Raw genomic sequence first — 22380 nt, 5'->3', positions numbered from 1 at the left:
TTGAGTTGGAGCCGAGGTCTGTCCACACGGCGGCCTTTGCCCAGGCAGCTGCCCCTCGGCAAAGCCAAGGTCTGAGCATCCGGTTTTCCATCTGTGAAACGGCCCTGACAGTGTCCTGCTTGATGACCCGGCAGGGCTGTAGTCTAAAGGTTTAAGAAGATCACAAATGAGAAAACATTTTGAAAATGGCTAAGCAAGCAAGAAAGAGCGGCGTTTTGAAAATTAACGACAGTAACGGCCAGTTTCTTGACTGGTTACTGTGCTGGGCACCGGCTGAATGTTTTTGTGTTAGATACACACATAAAATTTACCATTTTAACCACTTGAAGGTGCACAGCTCAGGGACGTTAGGCGTGTTCACAGTGTTTGCAACCCCCACCCCTCTTTAGTTCCAGAACTTTTTCACCACCCCAAAAACAAAACCCATCCCCGTTAGCAGTCACTCCCCAGGCCCCGACACCCACCGTCTGTCCCTGTGGACTTGCCTGTCATACCAACGGGGTCACACAGTCTGTGGCCTGCTGTGTCTGCCTCCTTTCACTCAGCGTGGTTTCAAGGTTCGTCGTGTTGTCGCATGTGTCAGTGCTTTGTTCCTTTTTATGGTTGAATGATACTTCTATGTGGATATGTAATATTTTGTTTATCTGTTCATCCATTGTAGGACATTTGGTTGTTGATATTAGATGTTTTACCCAGTAGATACTGACCACGTGCACGCGTTTACACGCAGTATCTCTTGCCGTCCCATGAGGCAGGTACTGTTAGGATTTTACAGAGGAGGCTTGTGTGGCTCAGAGAGGTGAAGTGACTTCCCCAGGGTCACACAGCAGGGAGGTGGCCAAGGCAGGACTTGAAACCACCACTTTCTCACCCCAGAGCCCAAGCGGTAGTAAACCAGGGATCTCCTGTGGCCCCCAGGTTCCTGCCCCGTCCTTCGTGATGGTACCACGGATCAGATCTGGTGTGGCTTGTTGGAATTATTAAGGATTGTTTTAAAAAAATATAGCTATGCTGGGATCCTGCCCTCAGACCTCTGAAGTCAGAATATCTAGAATAGTGGTTCTCAATCAGGGATGCTTCTGGCTGTCCCCTTCCCAGGGGACGTCCAGCTGTGTCCAGAGGCATTTTGCGTTGTCACGCTGGGGGAGGGGTCACTCCTGGAATCTGGCAGGTGGGGGCCAGGGATGCTGCTGAGCATCCTGTGATGCCCTGACAGCCCCACGGCAGAGAATGACCCTGCCCAAATGGTAGTGGTGCTGAGGCTGACAACCCTGCTCTGGCATGCGGGCCTGGGCGTCATGGTCTTTTAAACTCTCCAGCTGTTTCTGACGCGCACCTGGGGCTGCGCGGGGCTCCTCAGCTTGCTGGTACGTAAGACTCCCCGGATTCCTTGGTAGGCTGCAGCTGTGGGTCCAAGAGGTCTGGGTGTGGGGCCCGAGTTCTGCGTTTCTAACGGACTCCTCGGTGAAGCTCCCGGCCGCACTTTGAGCTGTGAGACTGGAGTCCGTCTGGACAAAAGCTTTCAGGCAGCTGAACTGGACTCTTGTTGTCTCTCTTAAATTTTCATTGAAAAGGCTAGTTTTCCTTGAGGTAAGGAGAAGGGGTGGGAAGTGGAGATTTGGCAAAGGGAGGATCAGTGGTTGTCTGAAGCTGCGAGGCTACGAAGGGAGAAGCAACGAGGCTGCTTCGGGAGAGAGGCGGGTTGTGTTCCCCGCGATGCACAGTGATCCACGGGGCGGCCATCCCCGGCCTGGCTGCCGCGAGCCCTTGGCCGGCTTCCCCAGTAGCGATGACTCAAGCTTTCCACCTGCAAAATGGGAGGGGTGGCTCTTGCCACCTCCCCACCCATCCCGAAGCCCCCGGTTGCCCCCCGAACTCCTCAAAGGCAGATCCTAAACGCGGGGACCTGCTTTTCCAGGCGACGCGGCTGCTGTTTTCACTGCTAATAAATCTCGGTTTGTGGCAGCTCAATTAGGAAGTCACACAAAAGTCCTATATTGAAAGAAAGGATTAATAGCGCAGCCCATGTGGGAGACATTAGCAGCTTCTGCAGAGGGCCCTTTGTGATACATTCTCGCAGCTGGCAGCCCCTGGAGCAGTGCTGCCTGGCCTCTGGGAGCAGAGCCTGGGCAGAGTCTGGGATGGGGAGACCCCGGCACGGGGGTCGTTGCCAGTTCTTGGGGTGACCTTCAGGGTGAAGTGTCTGAGAGCGTCCGGCGGGTCCACAACAGCCTTCTCCAATGCCGCCGAGCGTGCGTGGTGGCTCCTGAAGGAGCCGGTCTCAGCGTGGCTCCGGGGCAGATGGCGGGGATGCTCGGCCACCTGGAGGCCCAGGCCGGCCGGGAGGGAAGGGTTAGGCTTGGACCTCGGGCCTCACGCAGTTGCTGCCTCGGCTCCCGGATGGGGAGGTCCACAGGCCCCTGGCACGGAGAGGGCTGGCCCTCCGCCCGGTTCTCCGGCTCTGGGAGGAACGCCAGGGGCTCAGGCTGACTCACCGAGGGGAGGGCCGGCCTCTGCGGCCCACGCTGCCAAGGCCAGGCCTGCGCAGATCGGTCCCTTGTGCTGGCAGGGCCTCGTTTCTCCCCCGGCCCTGGGACGGCAGCTGGAGAGGGTCTCGTGCTTTCCTGCGGGAAGGAATCCGTGGCTGGCGGGGGTGGCTCAGAGATGGGTCTTTGGAGCGGGACAGAGTGGCTTTGGAGGCTCAGATCTTAGCCTCACACGTACCCTCGGCCGAGTGGTGGCCTGCCTTCTTTCAGCTTCAGTTTTCTTCCCAGTCAGATGTGAACGATTTGAATACTTCCTTCCTCAAAAGGTTGCTGCGAGCATCAGGTACATGGCTGTGCTGGCCCGGCCTGGCCTCCTCCTCCGTCTTTCATTCGTTGTAGACGTGGATGAGGATGTGGATCCGGATAATATAGAGATAATGAGACACGGTTACGTATATCAAGATATATTGGGGTATATCCACATCTGTCCCTGTCCATCCATCCGTCCATCTGTCCGTCCATCCACCTCAAGCACCTCCCACTCAGTCCTGGGTGCTGTTCCCGGCCATGGGCTTACACAGCGCATGGAACAGCGCACGGAACAGCACCCTGCTCCTGGGGCTTACAGCCCACTGCAGGGGGAGAGACAAAGCCAGAGACACCCATGAGGCTCCCTGCAGTGCATCTGAAAGAGGAAAGGTCTTTGAGAAAAACAAAGCGGGGTGAAGTAAAGAGAGGGGGAGAGATATACAGACAGACGGACAGATAGACGGACAGATGGACAGGGGTTGGGTACCGCTGTTTTAACTGCAGAGGGGGCATGTGGAAGGGTCAGGGGAGGAAGCCTCTCTGAGGTGACGTCTGAGGACCTGCAAGGAGGGAGGAAGGGGAGCCATGCAGATAATCGGGGAAGAACCTTCCAGAACAAGGGCCTGGAAAGTGCAAACGCTCAAAGAGAGGAGTGGGCTGAGTGTGTGAGAGACAGCGAGAATGTTCTGGAAGTATGGCTGGATCGAGCGAGCCAGGGGCAGTCTAGAAAATGAATTCTGCAGAGGTGGTGGGGCGGGTCAGGGTTGTGTTGAAGAGCACGTGCAGGATTTCGAATTAATTCCCAAATGCATCCATCTGAGGTATCTGTTTGCCACGAGATCAGAAGCCCGCTTCGTGCGGACAGCTCCGGTTCTCACGGTGACTCCTTTCTCTCTTGCCCTCAGCCCAGCGATCCGCCCACGAGCTGCCCATGGTGGAGAGGCAGGACATCGACAGCTGCCTGGTCTACGGGGGCCAGCAGATGATCCTCACCGGACAGAACTTCACGGCCGAGTCCAAGGTCCTGTTCACCGAGAAGACCACAGGTCAGGGCTCCCAGCTCGTTTGTGCTCACCGGCGCCTAGCGAAAGCAACTGTCTTTTTCTTCTAAACAGCACTAGTCTAGGGGGTAGATCCCGAGAGTTATATTCTGCTCTTCTTACTCATGAGAGAAGCTTCCGCGTCTCCAGTGATTGCGACGTCGACACAGTCACCCCTGTAGGAAGCTGCCATCCTGTGTGTCCCATTGGGTGTTAGGTTGTCCCCATACCCAGCTCTTCTTTTTAAAGTATTTTGTCACGTAGAGAGGCAAACTTTTTCAGCTTTTACTATTTTCAGCAAGGGAGGCTGAACAGTCCAGTGACGGGGCGCATCTGCTCTGGCCCTGGATTTCCTGGGTTCAAATCCTGGCTTTGCTACTTGCTTGCTCTGTGATCTTAGGCAAATTACCTAACCTGTCTGTGCCTCCATTTCCTTATGTATAGAATGATAATAACAAGAGTTGTTGCCCCAGAGGGTTGGCGCAAAGGTTCCATGAGTTAATAATGTCGAGTGATTATAACGGCACCGGGCAGGTTGTAAGCCGATGGACATGGGCTACTTACATTTCTATTATTGATGGTGCTGCAATTAATCTTCTTCTGCTTTTCACATTAATTAATTAGTCTTATGCATGAATTGCTCTGTGTATCGTTGTGATTAGTTTTGGGTTATTCCTGGCAGGGGAACTGTGGATAGTCATTTCCAGGCCTTTAGATACGTATTGCTGAATTCCTTTCAGAAATCTGCAAACTGCGACTTCCCCCAGTACGGGGTCAGCAATGGTTTCACCCCATCCCAGAAGGGCCATTTCTTCTAAATGAAAAAGTATTGCTTGCCTGGTCCTTCTCTTTAATCCACACTTTGCCCTGAGAGGGTTAATGTTTTGGTTTATTTGCAGCGTGTATTCTTTCTTCCGTGCACTGAAAGAACTGCTGCTTCATGTAGTGCCAAAGGGAACACAGGAAAGAGAAAATGATCCGATGTAGGAAAAATATCAGGTTATGCAATTATTTGATAGTTATGGGTGCTGGATCTAGTTTTTTTCCTCTAATGGACGTGATTTTGGTAGGTTAATTCAAAAAGCTGTTGATGTTTGTTTGTTTATTTTTCTTAGGATGATCCAGAGAATATAATGGGCAGGTTCTCCAGTTGTGGGGATTGTGCACTGCACAAGGTCACCTCCTTTGGGGTCTGCCATTCAAACTGGGGACATCAATCTGTGTATTATTGGGATGGGCTGGCCCTGTCACTGGGCCGTGGGAACTGGTTCCTCGCACTTTGAAAGCATGATAGAAGGCAGTGTTGATTTTAAAGAACTTTGATGAAGTTATTGCAGAAAAAAAAAAAGCCTTAAGTAAGGCCATGGCAGTGGGGGCTGGAGGTGAATGGGTGGGTTTGGGAGCGGTCTGGAAGGCATGTTGTCGGTCGCTGTGGGTTTGGGGGGCTGTCGTGGTGCAATGAGGGGTTAGAAATGCAGACATTTAAACGGATGCATTGCACTCTGTCCTCTGGTTGTCCAGTATGTTATTTAACCAGTCCCCTTTTATTGGACGTTAGGCTGCTTCCAACTTTGTGCTCTCATAAGTAGCTCAGTGATGAACATCTTCTGCATGCCTTTGTCAGCTGTGTAAGGACCCATGCTCTCAAGCCAGTCTGCTTGTGTTAAAAACCCAGCTCCCCTACTTTGTAGCTGTGTGACATTGGGAAAGTTACTTAACCTCTCTGGGCAACAGTTTGCTTGTCTGTATAATGAAGATGATGACAGGCCTCCCTCCTAGTGTAGTCATAAGATTGAGGGTTCATACATGTTAAGTACTTATAAAATGCCTGGTGTAGAGTAAGTGCTCAGTATGTGTTAGCTAATGCTATTTGTTATTGTTGTTCCATGGGGTTAAGGCCTGTGTGTGGGGTAGTGGATTCAAGGGGTGTGCGTGTGTTAAGAATCTTGATACATTTTGGGGGAGGCTCATTTCTCAGGTAGTGGGACAGAGTAAAAGACTGCCTCTGGCAAGAGTTTTCTAGGCTCTCGTGAGTCAGAGAGCAAACTGACGTGGCTGGAGCAGAGGCTGGTCAACAGCAGGGAGTGTTTTGATGAGCAGGCAGAGAGCGGAACAGAGAGGTCTCCCAGTGCCGGGTAGAGACGTGGCCTTGGTTTGCTCTGCACATTGGTAGGGTACTAGGGAGGCACGGTGGGTCCTTGAGCAGGAGAGTGGCATGAAATGTACATGACCAAGTAAAATTAGCCTCTCCAGCTTAGATGCGTCTGTACAGGAAACCGTCCTGCTGGCCTTCTGCTGCCTTTCCCAAGAAGCGTGTGGCTTCTAAGCACTTTATTGGCAGAGGGGAAGATGCTAAAAACATACGGACGTCTTGTTATCCGTGTCCAGGTCAGCAGGCTCCCTGGGAGGCGGATGGAACTGCGCAGGGACGGCTCGGAGGCCGGGTCCTGTGAGTTCCTTGTGGAGCGGGAAGCCAGCCGGCTTCCAGTTGTCAAAGGACCTCACATCCTTGTGAAGCTGCTCAAGGGTGCCCATTAAGTATTTGTTGAATGAATAAATGATCGATCGAACGAACGAACAAGTGGCGTTCACTCTGTGGCTCTGTGAAGGTAAAGGAACTTCATTTACCCCTCGAAGGAGGAAAACTGAGCCTGTTGCGGCTTTGACAGCTGCGTGTCCCTGGCAGCTCGCTGTGAGGACACACCGGCCGTGGGTGGGCCCACTGCTGGTGACTTGCCCGAGTTGTCTTGTCTGACCGGACCCCCGGGGGGTGGACGGCCGAGCCAGGGGACTCACGGGCAGATAATGTCAGCATTGTCCTGTTGTTCCATCTCTGGGCCTCAGTTTCCCTCTGTCAAGTGAGCCCGTCCCAGTCCCTCCCGCAGGGTCGCGTGCATGAACGGGCGGGTGCCCTTGGTGCGGGGCGCGTGCTCGGCAACTGCTGGCTGTCATTCTGCGGTCTTTCCAGCGCTGTCCTCGCTCGGGCCGTGTTTATTTGGTTCGCAGCTGGGCCAGCTCTGGGGGCTGAGCGCTGGGCGGGGGCAGGCGCAGGCTCTGAGGTCAGAGGGCCCGGGTTCGAGGCTGGCCCTGCAATGGGGAGCTCTGTCACCCTGGGTGAGTCCCGTCACCTCTCTGAGCCAACGTTTCCTCTTTTGTAAAATGCAGACGATGTCCTTCTCTCGAGAGACGAGAGGAGCAAGTGAGATCGTTCAGATCAGGCTCTGTGCACGGAGCCTGGCACATCGTAGCCGCTCCTTCAACATTAGCATTATGTTTAGGCTGTGGGAGGACAAAAATGAGTAAGATTTTATCTCATGGAACCAAGTAAGTGAGAATAATCAACTACATGGCAGACCTTTTTCTAAGCACTGGTAACTGATCTGAGACCTCGTGACGGCCCTACAAGATAGCTCCTCTTCTCCCGATGTGACTGATGAGAAACCAGCACAGAGAGGTTAAGTAACCTAGTGAAGATCACACAGCTGGTAAATGGCAGTGCTGGGTTTCCTCCCAGGCAGTCTTGCTCCAGAGTCTGCAAAAAGCTTAGAACCAGGGTAATTTGCCTGAAGACCCTTGAGCTGCTCTGAGCCACTGCCTTGAACCATTTGTGGTGAGATAGACCCTTGAATTCAGCAGTGGGTCACTGGGGTTGAGAGGATCCTTTTCAAGTCTAAGTAGAGAATCCTGGGCGAGTGTGGTTCCTGGATTGATGCCAGCGACACGCAGGGATCTTTGAGACGCCCCTGAACCCCCAGAGCCGCGGTGGGCCTCCCTGGTGGGATGTCCGGCCCCCGGGGGGGCCTGGCGTTTGCAGGGAGCTGCGCCCGTGCTTTTGACCCCGCGGACTCGCCTCCCGGCCCAGGACCGCCTTCTGCAGGGGGAATCCCTGTTGCTCAACTTCGTTTTTCCAAAACGCATCTCCGTTCCCATCTCCATGGACAGCTTGGCCGGCGAGGGCACCTTGGGGTGGGTGGAGTGGAACAGTTGAAGTTTTCCAAGGACGGGGAACCCCAGCTGGTCCTCGCATTAAGGAAAGGTGACAGCCTCCTGGGCTAATCTTAGCCCCCACATTGGGTCATCGGCACCGCCAGCTCCAGCGTTCTTTTTATAGCTGTCGACTCAAATGGAATTGGCAGTTTCCACTCCAGCGGGATGACAAATTGGAGAACGGTGGAAAAACAGTAGGAGAGGGGCAGCGTGGGGTTTCTTAAGTTAGAAAAGCTCGGTGTTTTGGAAAATGGTACCTTATTTATAGCAGCAGTAATAATAATGATTATTATATTATTTTTATTGCTATTTTTAATCATTTTCATGACTTCCAAGAGCCTGTGTGATCTGGCCTCTGCCCATCTCTCTGATTCCAGCTCTTCTGACTTGTCCCCTGGATCTCTTGGCTGGAGCGGTGCCTGTCTTCCTTCTGTCCTCGGTCACCCCACGCTCGTTGCTGCCTCGGGATCTTTGCTTTCGCTGTTCCCTCTTAGAATCTTCTCCCACCATTTCTTGATAAGGCTGCGTCCTCTTCCTTCGAGTGGCAGCTCAGAGGTGACGTTCTCAGTGAGCCCCTCCTGGACCATCCGCTGGGGTGGTTCATCCTCCCCTGCTTCAGGGTTCGTCCTGTCCCCCTCTGTCCCGTGGCCCTGCTCTGCTCTCTCGGTAGCACTTGGCATGACTGAGGTTGTCTGTCTGTCTGTCTGTCTGCTCAGCTATTGTCTGGTCTCCCGCATGACTCTGAGCTCCCTGAGGGCGGGGACCTGGTGCTGCTCGTGTATCTGCAGCATTTAGGACAGTCCCTGGCACACAGTAGGTGTTCAGACGTGTTGTTGAAAGGATGTGTCATCTCCTTTAGTTGTCACACTGGCCTGAGAGGTGGATGGCATCGTCCCCATCTTACAGATGTGGTCACTGAGGCTCCTAGAGGTCAAGCCCCTGCCCCAAGTCAGCCCACAGCCAGTGACAGAGCTGGGACCCGGAGAAGCATTTATCACCACCCCCAGAGTGATGTCTCTAGCCGCGTCCAAGGGGACAGAGAGAAACCAAACAGAACGACTGGGGTCCTTCCCACTGCCAGTGCTCAGTCACTGCTGAAAAGCCTTCGTATGTCCTCTGAAATGCACACAATGCGTCACCTTCCAGGCGAAGTTCATGCCGGGAAGGCCAGGTTGTCCCTGACTTCAGCCGTAACCCTGGCCCCTGGCCACCCGGGCCTCAGGCGGAGTCGGGGGTCCCAGCAAAACATTGCAAAACAGGAAAAAATCTAAGGACACAAAAATAAAAGTGATGTGGCAGCGGAAACGGCGTTGCCATGGCTTCCAGCGACTCGCCGTGCCTGGGCGGGATCCAATGTTTTGGAAGGTTCCTCCACATGACACAGGGTTTTGGAATTTTTCAGCTGGTAAATCTTTCTTAATTCAGGCCCCCGGCCCTGGCCCGGGAGCTCCCTGGCTCTCTGTGTCCCGCGGGGGTGGAGGTTGGAAACTTGCCTGCCTGGGATTACTCAGCTTTGAAACTTCAATTGTTTGAAGAGCATTTGTGTTTTGTTTTGTTGGATGGTTTTCTTGGAACCGTGTGGCAGCCGAGGCTCGCATCACCTGTCGAGAGGGCAAATTGATTTTTGAGAAAGGAGGCGTGGGTGGTGGAATTCCCTCTCCCACTGAGTCATCGCATCCTAGTGTGAGTCATTTTATTACTTGGAGGTTCCCAAAGGTTGTATTTTGAGCTTTGTTTAATAAATATAAATGCATGTGCTTAAAATAATTTTTTTTTGCTAAATTAAGTATTTTTCCATGAATTTGTATCCTGGAAAAATTGGACCCGTCTTCGAGAAGGCACCTTCTCCTCCCACCTGCTTTTCTCCGTGGGTTTGGCTCTGCCTGGTGTGGCGTTTTCTGAAACAATAGGCCGGCTGTGGGACTCTCTCTTGCTTGGGCTTCCCTCTGGGAAAGGTCAGACTCGAGGCTGGGCCGGGGCATGACTCAGGCTCTGCAGACCTTTGCCCTCGGTGACTCACGGCCACAGCGTCATCGGCCCCCCTGGGCTGGAGCCCACCGCCTGCACACAGCTTTCCTCCCAAGCCAGAGGCCAGGGCTCCACTCGGAAGCCCCCCCCGGAGACCGAGAAAATGGTCTCATTTTCAGAGAGCCCGAGATAGTTGCCCAAACTTCCGCCTTTGCACATAGTAAGAACAGACTTTTGAGTGAAGAGATCCTGCAGTTCATTCTGTTTGGATGCCTTTGAAAGAGGACACAGAGAAATCAATCTGCTAATGAACTTGGGTCCTAGTGTTTCTGCCATTAGAAATTGCAATTAGGCTGGAATTCCCCCCCGCCCAAGAAAATCATAATATCTTTTATTAATTAACTGTCTGACACCCCTTTCTATTATTTTTCTATAATTTTTTGCTTGTGTGCTTTTTTTTTTTTTTTTTTAATAAAAGTGGTATGGGACCAGACCGGTGGCGTAGCGGTTAAGTTCACACGTTCCGCTTCTGCAGCCCAGGGTTCGCCAGTTCGGATCCCGGTGCAGACATGGCACCGCTTGCAAAAGCCATGCTGTGGTAGGCATCCCACATAGAAAGTAGAGGAAGATGGGCATGGATGTTAGCTCAGGGCCAGTCTTCCTCAGCAAAAAGAGGAGGATTGGCAGCAGCTGTTGGCTCAGGGCTAGTCGGTGCATGGAAGGTGCTCAGAGGATGTCCACTGACCTTCCACGTGCGCCCGGGGTGCTCACTGACTATGCATCGAGTCAGGAAGGCAGGGCCTGTGGGCTTCTTGTCTGGGAGCAGAGTCCTTCCAGGCACGGTGAGTTCCTCCCGTCCTCTCACCTGTGAGCCATCCGACTTTGCTGTCACAGCCTGAAGGAGCTGGAGGGGCTTGACGACAGCCCAGTCCCGCCCCCGCTCTACAGATGGGCACGCCGACTGGCACAGTGAGGTTGGCAGGCTTCCTGGAGGTGACAGGGCTCGTCAGTGCAGGGCCGGAGCTGAAGCCCCCGTTTCCTGGTTCCCAGTGCGCCTGGCTGTGTGCAGCCCGTGTGGGACACCTGTAGATGACGCTCGTCATTGGAAAGAGGCTGGCCTGGGGTGGGCGAAAGGTGAGCTGGGATCTGGCCTCTGTGTGAAATGAGCAAGCCATGCTCTGCCAGCCTCGCTCCGCTCGCTCAGCCAGCGGCTTCCTTCGTCACTCCCCAGGTGTTTGCTGAATACCCGCTGTGTGCCGGTGCTGTGCCCGGGACTGGGGACGCGTGACAGATGAGGTCCCTGCCCTCAGGGGGTGGACAGTGTCACACTTGTTTATAAGCAGGCCACTTTGAGATGCAGAAAGTGCTGTGAAGATGGCGAAACCACGTTGTAGGACCGAGAGCTAAGGGTCTGGAGGTAGAGAGAAAAATATAGGACACTCAGTTAAATTCGAATTTCAGACAAACGACAAATTTCTCTAGTGCGAGTATGTCACATGCAGTGGCACAGAGTTTGGGACCTACTTGAGGTCAGTTTCCTGAAATTCAAGTTTAACTCGATGTCCTGTATTTTTATTTGTTAAATCTGGCAAGTCTGGTGAGGGCAGTCAGGGAGGGCTTCCCTGAGGAGGTGACTTTGAGCAGAGCCCTGAAGGAGAGAAAGAGGGAGCCGAGTGGATGGTTGGACCAGTGTCCAGGCAGAAGGACCCGCCCAGGGCCACGGCCCCAGCCTGGGGATGGGCTTGGGACAGGTGAGGTCTGAAAGCAGGCCCGGGGGGGCTGGTGCAGCTGAGCTGGAGAGGTCGCTGGGGAGGGGTCGGAGCGTGCCGGCTCCTGTAGGCGCTGTGAGGAGTTTGGATTTTATTCGAGTAGCTGCTGGAGGCTTCGAAGCAGAGGAGTGACGTGGCCTACTTTACATCTGAAAGATTGTTCTCACAATCGGCATGAAGAGTGGACTTTGCGGGTTAGGGTTGGTGGGAGCTGGGAGGTGAGTGGGCAGACACTGCGGTTGTCGGGGGCGGGGGACGCAGGGGTGAGCCCTGGAGGAGGTGGCGGGGCAGGAGGAGGGGGGAGGCAGGATGGCCTTCCTCCCCACCCTCAGGAGTTCCCCCTGGGCAGCGGTGCCATTCTGGGAGGGTGTACTCCTCAGTGAAGGGGACGCTCCTGACCCCCACCTGCCTGCGAATCCAGGGAGCGCATGTTTTTCTGCTCGTTAGCGGGTGTCCAGCAGACTGGACTGGCTTCAGCCATCTTCGTTGAGCCAGGGCTGGGAAGCCTCAGGCACGGTTTCCTAACGCAGCCTCACACCTCAGCTTCCTCCCCATTTGCGGGAGCCTGAGGCCCGCTTGGAGTTGGAGCAGGGACAGCCCGCTTCCCCTCCTGAGAGCTCGCTCGGCCCTCCTGTGAGCGCTGACCGCTGATCGGCGGCCCCCGGGGACCCAGCCCTGCCGTCTCCTGACCTTGTTTGGTCTGCGAGTTCTAGAGCCCCCTGCGGGAAAGATCCGCTGAATGACGGCCTCCGCCCGCGACCGTCAACGGGAGATGAAGGCTGTGATGCTCATTGGGCCATGCATGCTCCCCACCCTGGCTTTTTTCTTGCAGAATCTTGCTAAGTCTTCTCTAGACGCAAGCCTTTTGCCCAAAGAAGTTGGCGCTCGTCTCTTCCCCTCTGAGCAACCCTGGAAGGGCTGCCAGTGCCCGTTAATTAAGGATGGAGGAAGTCTGCCTGAGCATCTGCTCCAGAGACCAAGTCCTTGATTTCATCTCCGCCCAGCACAGTGGACGTGTGCTTGTCCCCCTGGGCCCCTTCTGTTCCCGGCAGGCTCTCCCGGAGTCGCAGACCTGGGGTTGGCTGGGGAGCTGGATTATGTAGAACTCAGGCCACGTGGCTGTGGTCGCGTCTGGTTCCTTGTCTGCGCCCGTATTCCAGGCTCCTTCCTCATCAGTCAGTTCCCAAAAATGCGTCTTCAGTAAGGGCTCCGCGATTTGTCTTTGTGGCGTCTTTTTGCCAGAGAGGCTGGGGGTCAGACGCTGCCTGAGCTCTGGCTGCGGGCCAAGCACCGGGCGTCCTGAGGTCGGTTGGTCTGTTTACTCCGCCAGGGTTTATTGAGCACCTGTGTGTGCCAGACTTGTGCTGGGGACCAAGCATCGAATAAGACAGGTGCATGATGCTGCCCTCAGGGAGCCTACAGCCTCGCAGGGGAGAGAGAGAGAAACAACAGGGAGGTCAAATGATGTCAGAGAGTGCAAGGTGGGAGTAGAAAGTGACAGAGGATGGGGACAGGTCAGGGGGACCTGCTGAGCCGAACCTGAGGATGGGAGGGAACTGGCCCTGGCGAGGTCTGGAGGAGAGCGAGCGTGGTTGTTGGAGGGACCGAGAAGGTCCGTGTGGCTGGAGCGGAGTCAGGGGAGGGAAGCTGAGGAAGGAGGCAAGTCCTCATCCCAGGGGAGGTGAGGAACCTTGAGTCCGTGTCTTTTTGAGCTGCGGTGGACCGTCAGGCCCTGCTTCCTCGTCTCGGGGCCCTTGAGGGCAGGAAGGTGTGTGTGGTTTGTATCACGGTCCAAACAGCCTGCATGGGGCCTGCTGTGCAGTCGGAGCTTAATCAGTGCTGGGGGGCCCTGCCCAGCCTCCGTCTAAGATATCTGAGATCGTGGCCCCAGAAGGCTCCGGGGAGACAGGCAAGTCAACAGGCAGATTCAGGGTCCTTTTGTCTTGAGAGAAAAACTTTATTTTAAAAAATGCACACAAATTTAAGTCATAGTTCTACCGTGTTTCTAGAATCCTGTGACAGAAGACGTGCAGGTCTCACCTGCTCCATCCAGGCCCAGCCCCGGGGGGGAGCCCTGGTCCTCGCTTGGGCACAGCTTCCCTGAGTTGAAGCTGACACACTTATAGACTCCCAAAGGGGCGTCGTGCTGCACATGCTGGTCTGCGGCAGTTAAAAAATTCTTCTTTTTAACATAACAGGGACGCATTTCCAGGTCAGAAAATATGATCTTCCTTATTCTAAGAGCTGCCTGGTGTTCCCTTGTCTAAGGTAGCTGGTGTTCATAGCAGGTGTGCGTGGCCCATAATTAATTCAGCCTGTCCCCTCTCAGTGAACACCTTTTGTGTCCATTTTATTTATTTGCAGTGAGAGACTTCATGCAATGAAATGAAGTGAGAAACTGTGATACCCCCCAGAACACTTGGGGCAGGAGGGCCAGCCAGTTCTTTCTCCCTAGAGTCAGACCTATGTGAGACACTGAATTCCAAGATAATAACAATGGCAGCACTCACTGTGGGCTGGGCATTTTGCTAAGCATTTTACGTATAATCCCTATTTGAATTCTTGCCACAACTCTTTGAAGTCAGTGCATTAACTTTATTATTTGCCTGTGAGGAAAGTGAGGCACAGAGAGGGTAAGCTACCGCTCAAGGGCCACACAGCTAGTAAATGGCGACGACAGGACTTGAACGTGGACAGAGTGACGTCAGGCTGAGCGAGCCCTGCCAGCATTGCTGTGAGTTCCACTGGAGCTCAGTTCAGAGGATGGCATTGGTGCATTCTCTTGGCGAAATCCAAGGAGCTGTGTGCTGGGGGAGGTGGGGTGGGGATGGAGGAGGAGCCCAGGAAAATGGCCTTGAGGCATTTTGCAAACCACACGCTTCCTTAGAGACCAGCTCTCTGGAGTGTGTCTTCCACGTGCCACGTGAAACTGAGGACAGCGACGTCAGCTTTCACTGCCGCTGGGGATTGTCGGTTGAGGACTGAGGGCAGACCCCACGTGACCGCCACCGGGCTGGCTCCTGAAACTGCCCTGCGGCTTCAGGTACCCGAGGAGCCACGCGGAAGAAGCGGGCCCCTGGCTTGGGCTCACGGGATAGGTTTTGATTTCTCTTTCCTGTGAGCCCTCTCGCTCTTTTTCAAAAGTTGAGATAATGGTGAAAAGACCCATTTTTGAAAGGAAAGAAAATCAGGCACTGTGCCACCTGTCTCAGATAATGACGTTGTTCCTCGGTAAATTCCCTCCAGCCTGTGCTTGCAGGCACAAGTATTTATAATTGCAGTCAGAGGAGGTGTATTATTATCTGATTAAAAAAATGCTTGTGGATTTTTTTCATTATTAACCCATTGTGGGATATATGCAAAAAAATGGTAAAGAAGACGATATTTAAATAATGTGTTGCCGTAGCCGTGATAACAGTGCTCGCCACTGTCTGTCGAGTGTTTCCACTCTGCCACGTGCCTCTTATCTTGGGGAGAACCTGTGAGGTCTGGGTTCTGTGATGATCCCCGTATTTTGGGTATGACGCAAAGAGTGGTAACGTGTCTTATTCATGCTCACAGAGCTAATTGGAGGCAAAACAAGCATTCGAAGCTGGATCTGTCTGCTCCAGAGTTTGGGGTACGCAGGAATACAAGGGGGAGTGCGTTGGTGGCACAGAGTAGGGAGGTCGGTTCTGGCCACAGAACATGCCCGAGTAAGGCTGGGGCTGCAGTAATCGTGTGGCTAAAGGCCTAACAGAGGACACTACAGCGACCAGGCATCCTTCCTAAAGCCACCGGCTTCCTTCCTTCCTTCCTTCCAACTTGCGGCAGAGGGCGTCCTGGGGAGGGGCAGCCTGCAGGTCCTGTTTGCTCCGGCTGCAGCCCAGAAGAGAGCAGGCAGGCGGGAGGAAGGGAGAATCTTTAGGTGTGTGGCTGTGTAGGGATGTCCCTTTGCAGCCATGCTGGAGAGGCCCGTGTGGACACACGGGGCCCTCAAAGGAGGCTGGGCTGCATGGTGGCTGAGGGCTTCCTGGGCACAGGCTTCTGATTCTGAAGAAAAGAGAAGGTCAAGTCCTTGGAGCAAGGGGCCTGTGGTCTAGGAGGAGGGAAATCAAGGTGTTTACCCATCTGGACAGATGGCCAGGGGTCTTTGGTGTCAGGGAGGAAACGTGCAGCAACAGAGTGGGACACTGACCGACACACCGTTGGGTGGTGGCTTTTTCTGGCCAAAATGTCGTGCAGTTGTGAGAAAACATCAGGCACATCCCATCGGAGGGGCATTCTGCAGAACCCCGGCCAGTTCTCCACACGGTGTTGTGGGGGCAGCACCTGTCTCTTTCTCTCAAAAGCCCCCAGGGGGGCGTGGAAAGTAAATGGGAGGTGGGGGGGCCAGGGCTGGGGGCTGCGGAGATGTGGGGAGCACGGCGCTGTCAGAAGAGGCCGCCACAGTCAGGTTCTTGTGCAGGTGCCAGAATGGGCAGATCATCTGAGTCTGGTTTTTTTTTTTTTTGAGGAAGATTAGCCCTGAGCTAGCATCTGCCTCCAATTCTCCTCTTTTTGCTGAGGAAGACTGGCCCTGAGCTAACATCCGTGCCAATCTTCCTCTATTTTATATGTGGGATGCCTACCACAGCATGGCTTGCCAAGTGGTGCCGTGTCCGTACCTGGGATCTGAACCGGCGAACCCCAGGCTGCCAAAGTGAAACGTGTGAACTTAACCACTGTGCCACCAAGCCAGCCCCTGAATCTATTTTTTTTCAAGAGCAGAATCTACATTTTTAGGTGAAATCTCATTTTGAAATGGCAGGAGCTAATTAAAAAACCGCTAAGCCACTCTTTAGGCCACAAAACAAGCCAGGTCTCTAGTGTGAGGCCAATTGGCTTTTAAAAAAATTGTGGTAAAATATGCATGACGTAATAGTGATCATTTTAACCATTATAAGTGCATAATTCAGTGGCATCAGATACATTCACAGTGTTGTGTAGCCATCGCCACTATTTTCAGACTTTTTTACATTTTCTGAAGCAGGCGCTCTGTGCCCGTTAATCACTCCCCACGCCCTTCTCCCCCAGCCCCTGGCAACCTGTACGTTTCTGTCTCTCTGAGTTTGCCCATTCTGTGCACCTCGGAGAAGTGGGGTCATACAATATTTGTCCTTTTGTGTCTGGCTTGTTTCACTCAGTATAATCTTTTCAGGGTCCATCTGTGAGCAGCATATGTCAAAGCCTCCTTCCCTTTTAAGGCTGAATAATGTTCCATTCTGTCTAGACCACACTTCATTTATCTGTTCATCCAGCGGTGGACGCTTGGGTGGTTTCTGCCCGATGGACCTCTGCCTTCTTTGAAGGAGCATTCTGCTGCCCAGCAGCCCCTTAGACGGTTGCTGGTACTTCTTGCAGCAATTTTAATTCTGATCGTGCCACCAAACAGCTGAGCACCCGGTATGGAATGAGGGAGACGTGGCCTCTGAGGACGTCCTAGAGAATGGGGAGGCAGTGAGAGGTGGTGGCGGGGGTACCCAGGGTGCGATGAGAGCCCAGAGGGGACAAACTTGGTCTGAAAAAGGAGATGGCAGTTGAGTTGTGAAGGGCAAGGCTCCCACAGTGCCTGCCCACCGCCCTTCATTAACTTGGCGGGAAAGCCGCGCGGGCACAAGGATCTGAAACCACATCATGTCAGCGGGATAAGGAGTGCTGGCTCTACAGCCAGCCTGTTCACTCACATCTGGCTTCCTCACCTACTAGCTGTGTGTCTTAGGCCAGTGCTGTCACCTGTCTGTGCCTGGGTGTGTTCACCTGTCAAATGGGGATGATGATCAGACCCAGGGCCTAGGGTTGTTGTGTGGACAACACAGGTCTATACCTGCGGGGTCTTTGAGTGATGCTTCGCATGTCGTGAGTGCTCAGACGTGAGAGCTGTTTACTCCTACTGGGAGGGGGAGAATGCGCCTAGAGAGGCTGGGCGGAGGGCAGGACCCCGGTCGTACAGGGCCTTCAAGGCTGCTGTGGAGCTTAGACGGAGTTTTGCTTATTCTGTACGCCCGCCAGCGATGGAGAAAAGGGTGAAATTTGGGTGGAGGGCTCCCTCCCATTTCTCTTGGGTCCCTCGACCAGAAGAGACTCTGTGAGAACTGTCCCCGTGGAGACACCCTTTCCACTGCACCGCCATTTTGTATTCTCTGCGGTCCTCTCCCACTGGTTGGCGTGAGTCGAGGGAGAGGACTGGGGTGGAAGCTTTATGGACTCAGCTTTACTGCTGGTCCTTTTTCCAGGTGCTCCTCTCCCTTTCCCCCTAATTACCAGACTTCTGAAAATGGTCCTTTCTTTTCAAAGTGAGGGAAGCTCATACAGGGTAACGAGCCAAACCGAAAGAACCGTGGTACGGCTGGTGGCAGAGCTCAATTCAGCCAATGAGAGCTGAGGAGGCGGGTCCCCCACACCAGACAGCAACACGTTATTGTTCATTTCCTCGATTAATTTATTCCTCCATCTTCTGACTTAGAGCTCGCGTTGCAGCTAGTGAATGAGAAAGCGCTTTTTAACGAGGGCCGGTGCCTGGCTCCTACGCCGCCTGAGAGGGGAACAGCTGTCTCAGTTGGAGGACCTTTGATCTGTCTGTGACAGAGACGTGAGGATTTTCTCTGACTAGTTCTGTCCGGAGCTTTGCACACTGGAGGTACCCTGTCTTGATGACTAACCTCAAGCTCCTTGATGTCCATCTATCTCTTTCTTGCTTCCTTCTGAGTGGTGGGTGATGTGAGCGTCTGGCTTTGTCTTGGCCCCATCAGTGGCCTTTGGAGCTGCCGACACTTTTGAGAGCTCAGACATGAGCTGTTTATTAGGTCCCTGCAGTATGTCGGGTGTCGGGGAGACGGTGATGAGTATAACCCGGTGCCTCCCGCAGGGAGCTCACACTGTAGCGAGAGCCGGTGCACTGACCCCCTTTTCCTCTTCCCTTTTGATGTAAACTGTATCTTCTTTAGTCATTTCAGACATGGCGCCCCAGAGAACTGTGCGGCCGAGACGTGCAGACTTACTTGTCACAGAGGGCTCTTGCTGGCTCGTGGCTTGTTTGTTGTTAGGATCATCTAGATTGCATCAGGCTTGGTAGCAATCACAAGACTTTTTATTAATTATTATTTGGGGAAATATGTTCTATACCAGGAAGTTCAAATAATACGTGGAAACTAGATTTCTGTGGGTGAGCGTTAAGAGCCAAGACGAGATCTGACCTGTCACAGAAGATGCTAATAGTGGTGCTTAAAAAAGTGGGGAGGAATTCTTTGGCCAAATTTTGGACATGCTCCATACTCCAGCCCACAGTGGAGAGTCACGCTGCACGTGAGCAGATTCAAGGCTCTGAGAAGTCCTGCAGTAAAGAAACCCATTTGACTTTGACTCAGCATTCTCCAAATGCTTCTTAGCTTGTAAAATGTTTCCCTTTCTCATAAACCCATTTAACATTCTTCAGAGCCAGTGTTCCACAAAATACCCTGGAAACACTTGTGGAAATGATTTGTTTCAGCCGAAAACTGCCCAACGGCCAATGGAGGTGGACAGCAAAAGAAAGCTATTATTTGTAAATGCGGAGTTTTGTTTGGCCCAACTTGTTGGCCCCAAACTGGGGAACGAGTGCTGTGCTCCAGGAGAGCGCGTTTGCAGTGGAGCGAAGCCTCGCGTTGATGGTTGCAGCGAGCCGAGCCGTGTGGATCGGCTGTCTGCTCCCTGGGAGCTGGGGCGCCGGCGCCCGCGTTTGCTCCTCTCCAGTGGCCTCTTAGGACAGAGTGTGGAAGCCACCTGTGTTCTCAGACAGCCACGAAGGCACGTCTGGAGCACCCAGTGATCCATGATGGGGCTCCTGTGACAGTCTCGGCGTGAGCACGACATTTTGGAAATAGTCTTTGGTTGAGCAAAGCGTATAATAAAGTATAATGAATAACGAGACTACTTTTTTTGTTTGTTTTTAGGAAGAAAACTCTGTAGGCATTCAGATGTAGAGAAAAAAAGATAATGATGTCGGGATGATGGGCAATTTCTGTTTTTTTTCCTTATTTTCTATTGTTGCCCAGTTTTCCATCGTCAACCTGCATTCCCTTTGCAAAAATAAATATACATGTATGTAAATAAAAATACAGATATGTCCACATGTACGTACGTAACACAAGCGCACACGCACACCTTACTGAAGTGGTATCATAGGGAAGCCAAGACAAATATAAGCTGGTGAGCTTTTGTCTTCAGTCTTTGGTTTCTAATAGTTCCTTCAAAGTCTGTCATTTTTTAATTTTTCCAGATGGGCAGCAAATTTGGGAGATGGAAGCCACGGTGGATAAAGACAAGAGCCAGCCCGTAAGCACCCGGCCAAGATGACAGAGCGGCCTGTCGTGTTTCCCTCCCACCTCCCTTGTGCTTTCTTTCCTCCTCTTTTTTCTTCCTTCATCAAAGTCCCACTGCTTTGGACCTGAGAGGCAATCAGTAGGTATTGAATTGACGAATGAATTAAACACTTATTGAGCGCCAGGCCCTCTCATTCGTAACTGTGGCATTTTAATACACATCGATAGAGTAAGTGGCAATTCTTTCTTTGCCGGAAAGTCAATTCCTCTTTACTAGAATTTTGCCTGTAAGCATAGGGAACACGCCAGGACTCCCTTAAGATGGGCTGGCTCAGTGGGCCTTGCAGCGGAATGTAGACACGGTTGCTGTTAATGACAACTCCTTCCTTCTAGAACATGCTTTTTGTTGAGATTCCTGAGTATCGGAACAAGCATATCCGTACCTCCGTGAAGGTGAACTTCTATGTCATCAATGGGAAAAGGAAACGAAGCCAGCCTCAGCACTTTACCTACCACCCAGGTAAGGCGTTCTCTCTGCAGGCCCCGGTTGTAGAGAGGCAGACAGGCACGCGAGTGAGGACCCGTGAGGTCTGCTGCCAGCTGGGCCACCCTGGGCAGGTGACTCAACCTCTCTGAGCCTGTTTCCTCATTTGTCAAATGACGCCTTCCCTGTGAGAGTTACAGAAATCAAACGCACACGCAGCGCTTAGCACAGCACACGGTGAGCTGGTGTGAACATACGAGCTGTTATTGCTGTTAGGTTTTCCTCTGGGAGGGTGGACTCACACAGGCGTCTGGAGACTCAGTCGGTCAACAGCAGGTTGCAAAGCTGATGACTCGTGTCCCCGTCTCATATTTGATCGTGGTAGGGGTAAAAGGTGAGTATGCCCTGAAGCGGGCTGACCCTGTGGCCACATGGAGTTCCTGGGTGGACAGCCAGGCCAGGAGCTCTCACCGCTGCAGAGGACCACCGTGCTGAGACGGGCAGCTGAGCCAGTTTCCATTCATTCATTCGTCCAGATAATGGCTGAGTGCCAGGCACCATTGTCCGCCACGGGGACCCAGCGTTGAGCAAAACGGACACAAAAATCCTCCCTTTGGGGAGCTGGCACTCTAGACGGGGGGCGTTCAGATAACAAGTGAGCACGTGAAATGCACCGACTGTCTCAGATGGTGGGACGTGTTGTGGAGGACACAGCGGGAAAGGGGGACAGGAGCTGCTGGGGGGGGAGGGGCGGGCGTAATCTTGAATCAGGCTTTCTTCTCTGAGCTCCCCTTTTGTGGAAAAGGGCTGCAGAGTTCCAGGGCAGAGACAGAACTACCAGCCACCCCTTTCCACTCTTGGAAAGACCCGGGGTTCAAGATGGTCGCCCGGGGTAAAGTGTCTGACCTCTGACCGTCGCACGGGGATGCTCTTGCCCGAGGCTGATAAATGACTGAACTTAGCTGTTTGACCCACCCGTTCGTACCCCAAGGCTGTGTTCCCAGCCCCTGTCTGCCAGTCCTCTGGGCACAGCTGCCTCGCACTAAGAGGGGTTGCCCACTGTGCTTTTCTCTCCCGTAGTCCCAGCCATCAAGACGGAGCCCACCGATGAATACAACCCCACTTTGGTGTGTAGCCCCAGCCACGGGGGCCTGGGGAGCCAGCCTTACTACCCCCAGCACCCGATGGTGGCCGAGTCCCCCTCCTGCCTCGTGGCCACCATGGCTCCCTGCCAGCAGTTCCGCTCGGGGCTCTCGTCCCCTGACGCCCGCTACCAGCAGCAGAACCCCGCGGCCGTCCTCTACCAGCGGAGCAAGAGCCTGAGCCCCAGCCTGCTGGGCTACCAGCAGCCGGCCCTCATGGCCGCCCCGCTGGCCCTGGCGGACGCCCACCGCTCGGTGCTGGTGCACGCTGGCTCCCAGGGCCAGGGCTCGGCCGCGCTCCACCCATCTCCGGCCGGCCAGCAGGCCTCACCCGTGATCCACTACCCGCCCGCCGGTCCCCAGCTGCGCTGCGGAGGCCGCCAGGAGTTCCAGCACATCATGTACTGCGAGAACTTCGCACCCGGCAGCGCCAGGCCCGGCCCACCGCCCACCGGTCAGGGCCAGAGGCTGAGCCCTGGGGCCTACCCCACGGTCATTCAGCAGCAGAATGCCCCCAGCCAAAGAGCCGCCAAAAACGGACCCCCGGTCAGTGACCAAAAGGAAGTGTTACCCACGGGAGTGATAATTAAACAGGAGCAGAACCTGGACCAGACCTACTTGGATGATGGTAAGAGGCTTATTTTTCTCAGTGCCCGTGAGGACGGCCCCGAAACACTCCCCCCAGCAGGTTCACTGAGTGGCCTGGGGTCATCTTCACCCCTTCCGGCCTCCGCATCCCCCTCTTTAAGGAGCTTAAATAAGATAAGCCTTAAGACCTCCCCAGCTCCGTGCACGGATCATTTCCCGCAGTTCTGGGGTGAGCAGTAAGGCTTTCAGTGGTGGCCCTGCAGCCATCGCCACAGAGAGAGCAAGCGAG

General features: G+C 53.7%; 1 protein-coding gene across 7 annotated transcripts in view; it reads left to right on the top strand.

The window, feature by feature from the left end:
• NFATC2 (nuclear factor of activated T cells 2) overlaps positions 1-22380 on the top strand; it is a 158071-nt gene that overhangs the window by 92181 nt on the left and 43510 nt on the right. For all 7 annotated transcript variants that reach the window (XM_046679450.1, XM_046679449.1, XM_046679448.1 and 4 more), the window contains exons 6-9: positions 3701-3841; positions 19835-19890; positions 20271-20397; positions 21442-22131. In XM_046679450.1, coding sequence (XP_046535406.1) covers positions 3701-3841; positions 19835-19890; positions 20271-20397; positions 21442-22131 — 1014 coding nt within the window. The remainder of the gene's footprint in view (positions 1-3700; positions 3842-19834; positions 19891-20270; positions 20398-21441; positions 22132-22380) is intronic.

This window comes from Equus quagga, chromosome 12 (assembly GCF_021613505.1).
Source record: "Equus quagga isolate Etosha38 chromosome 12, UCLA_HA_Equagga_1.0, whole genome shotgun sequence".
NCBI lineage: Eukaryota > Metazoa > Chordata > Mammalia > Perissodactyla > Equidae > Equus > Equus quagga.
The sequence above is the reverse complement of the archived record's forward strand: the minus strand, read 5'-3'. Positions and strand labels throughout refer to the sequence as shown.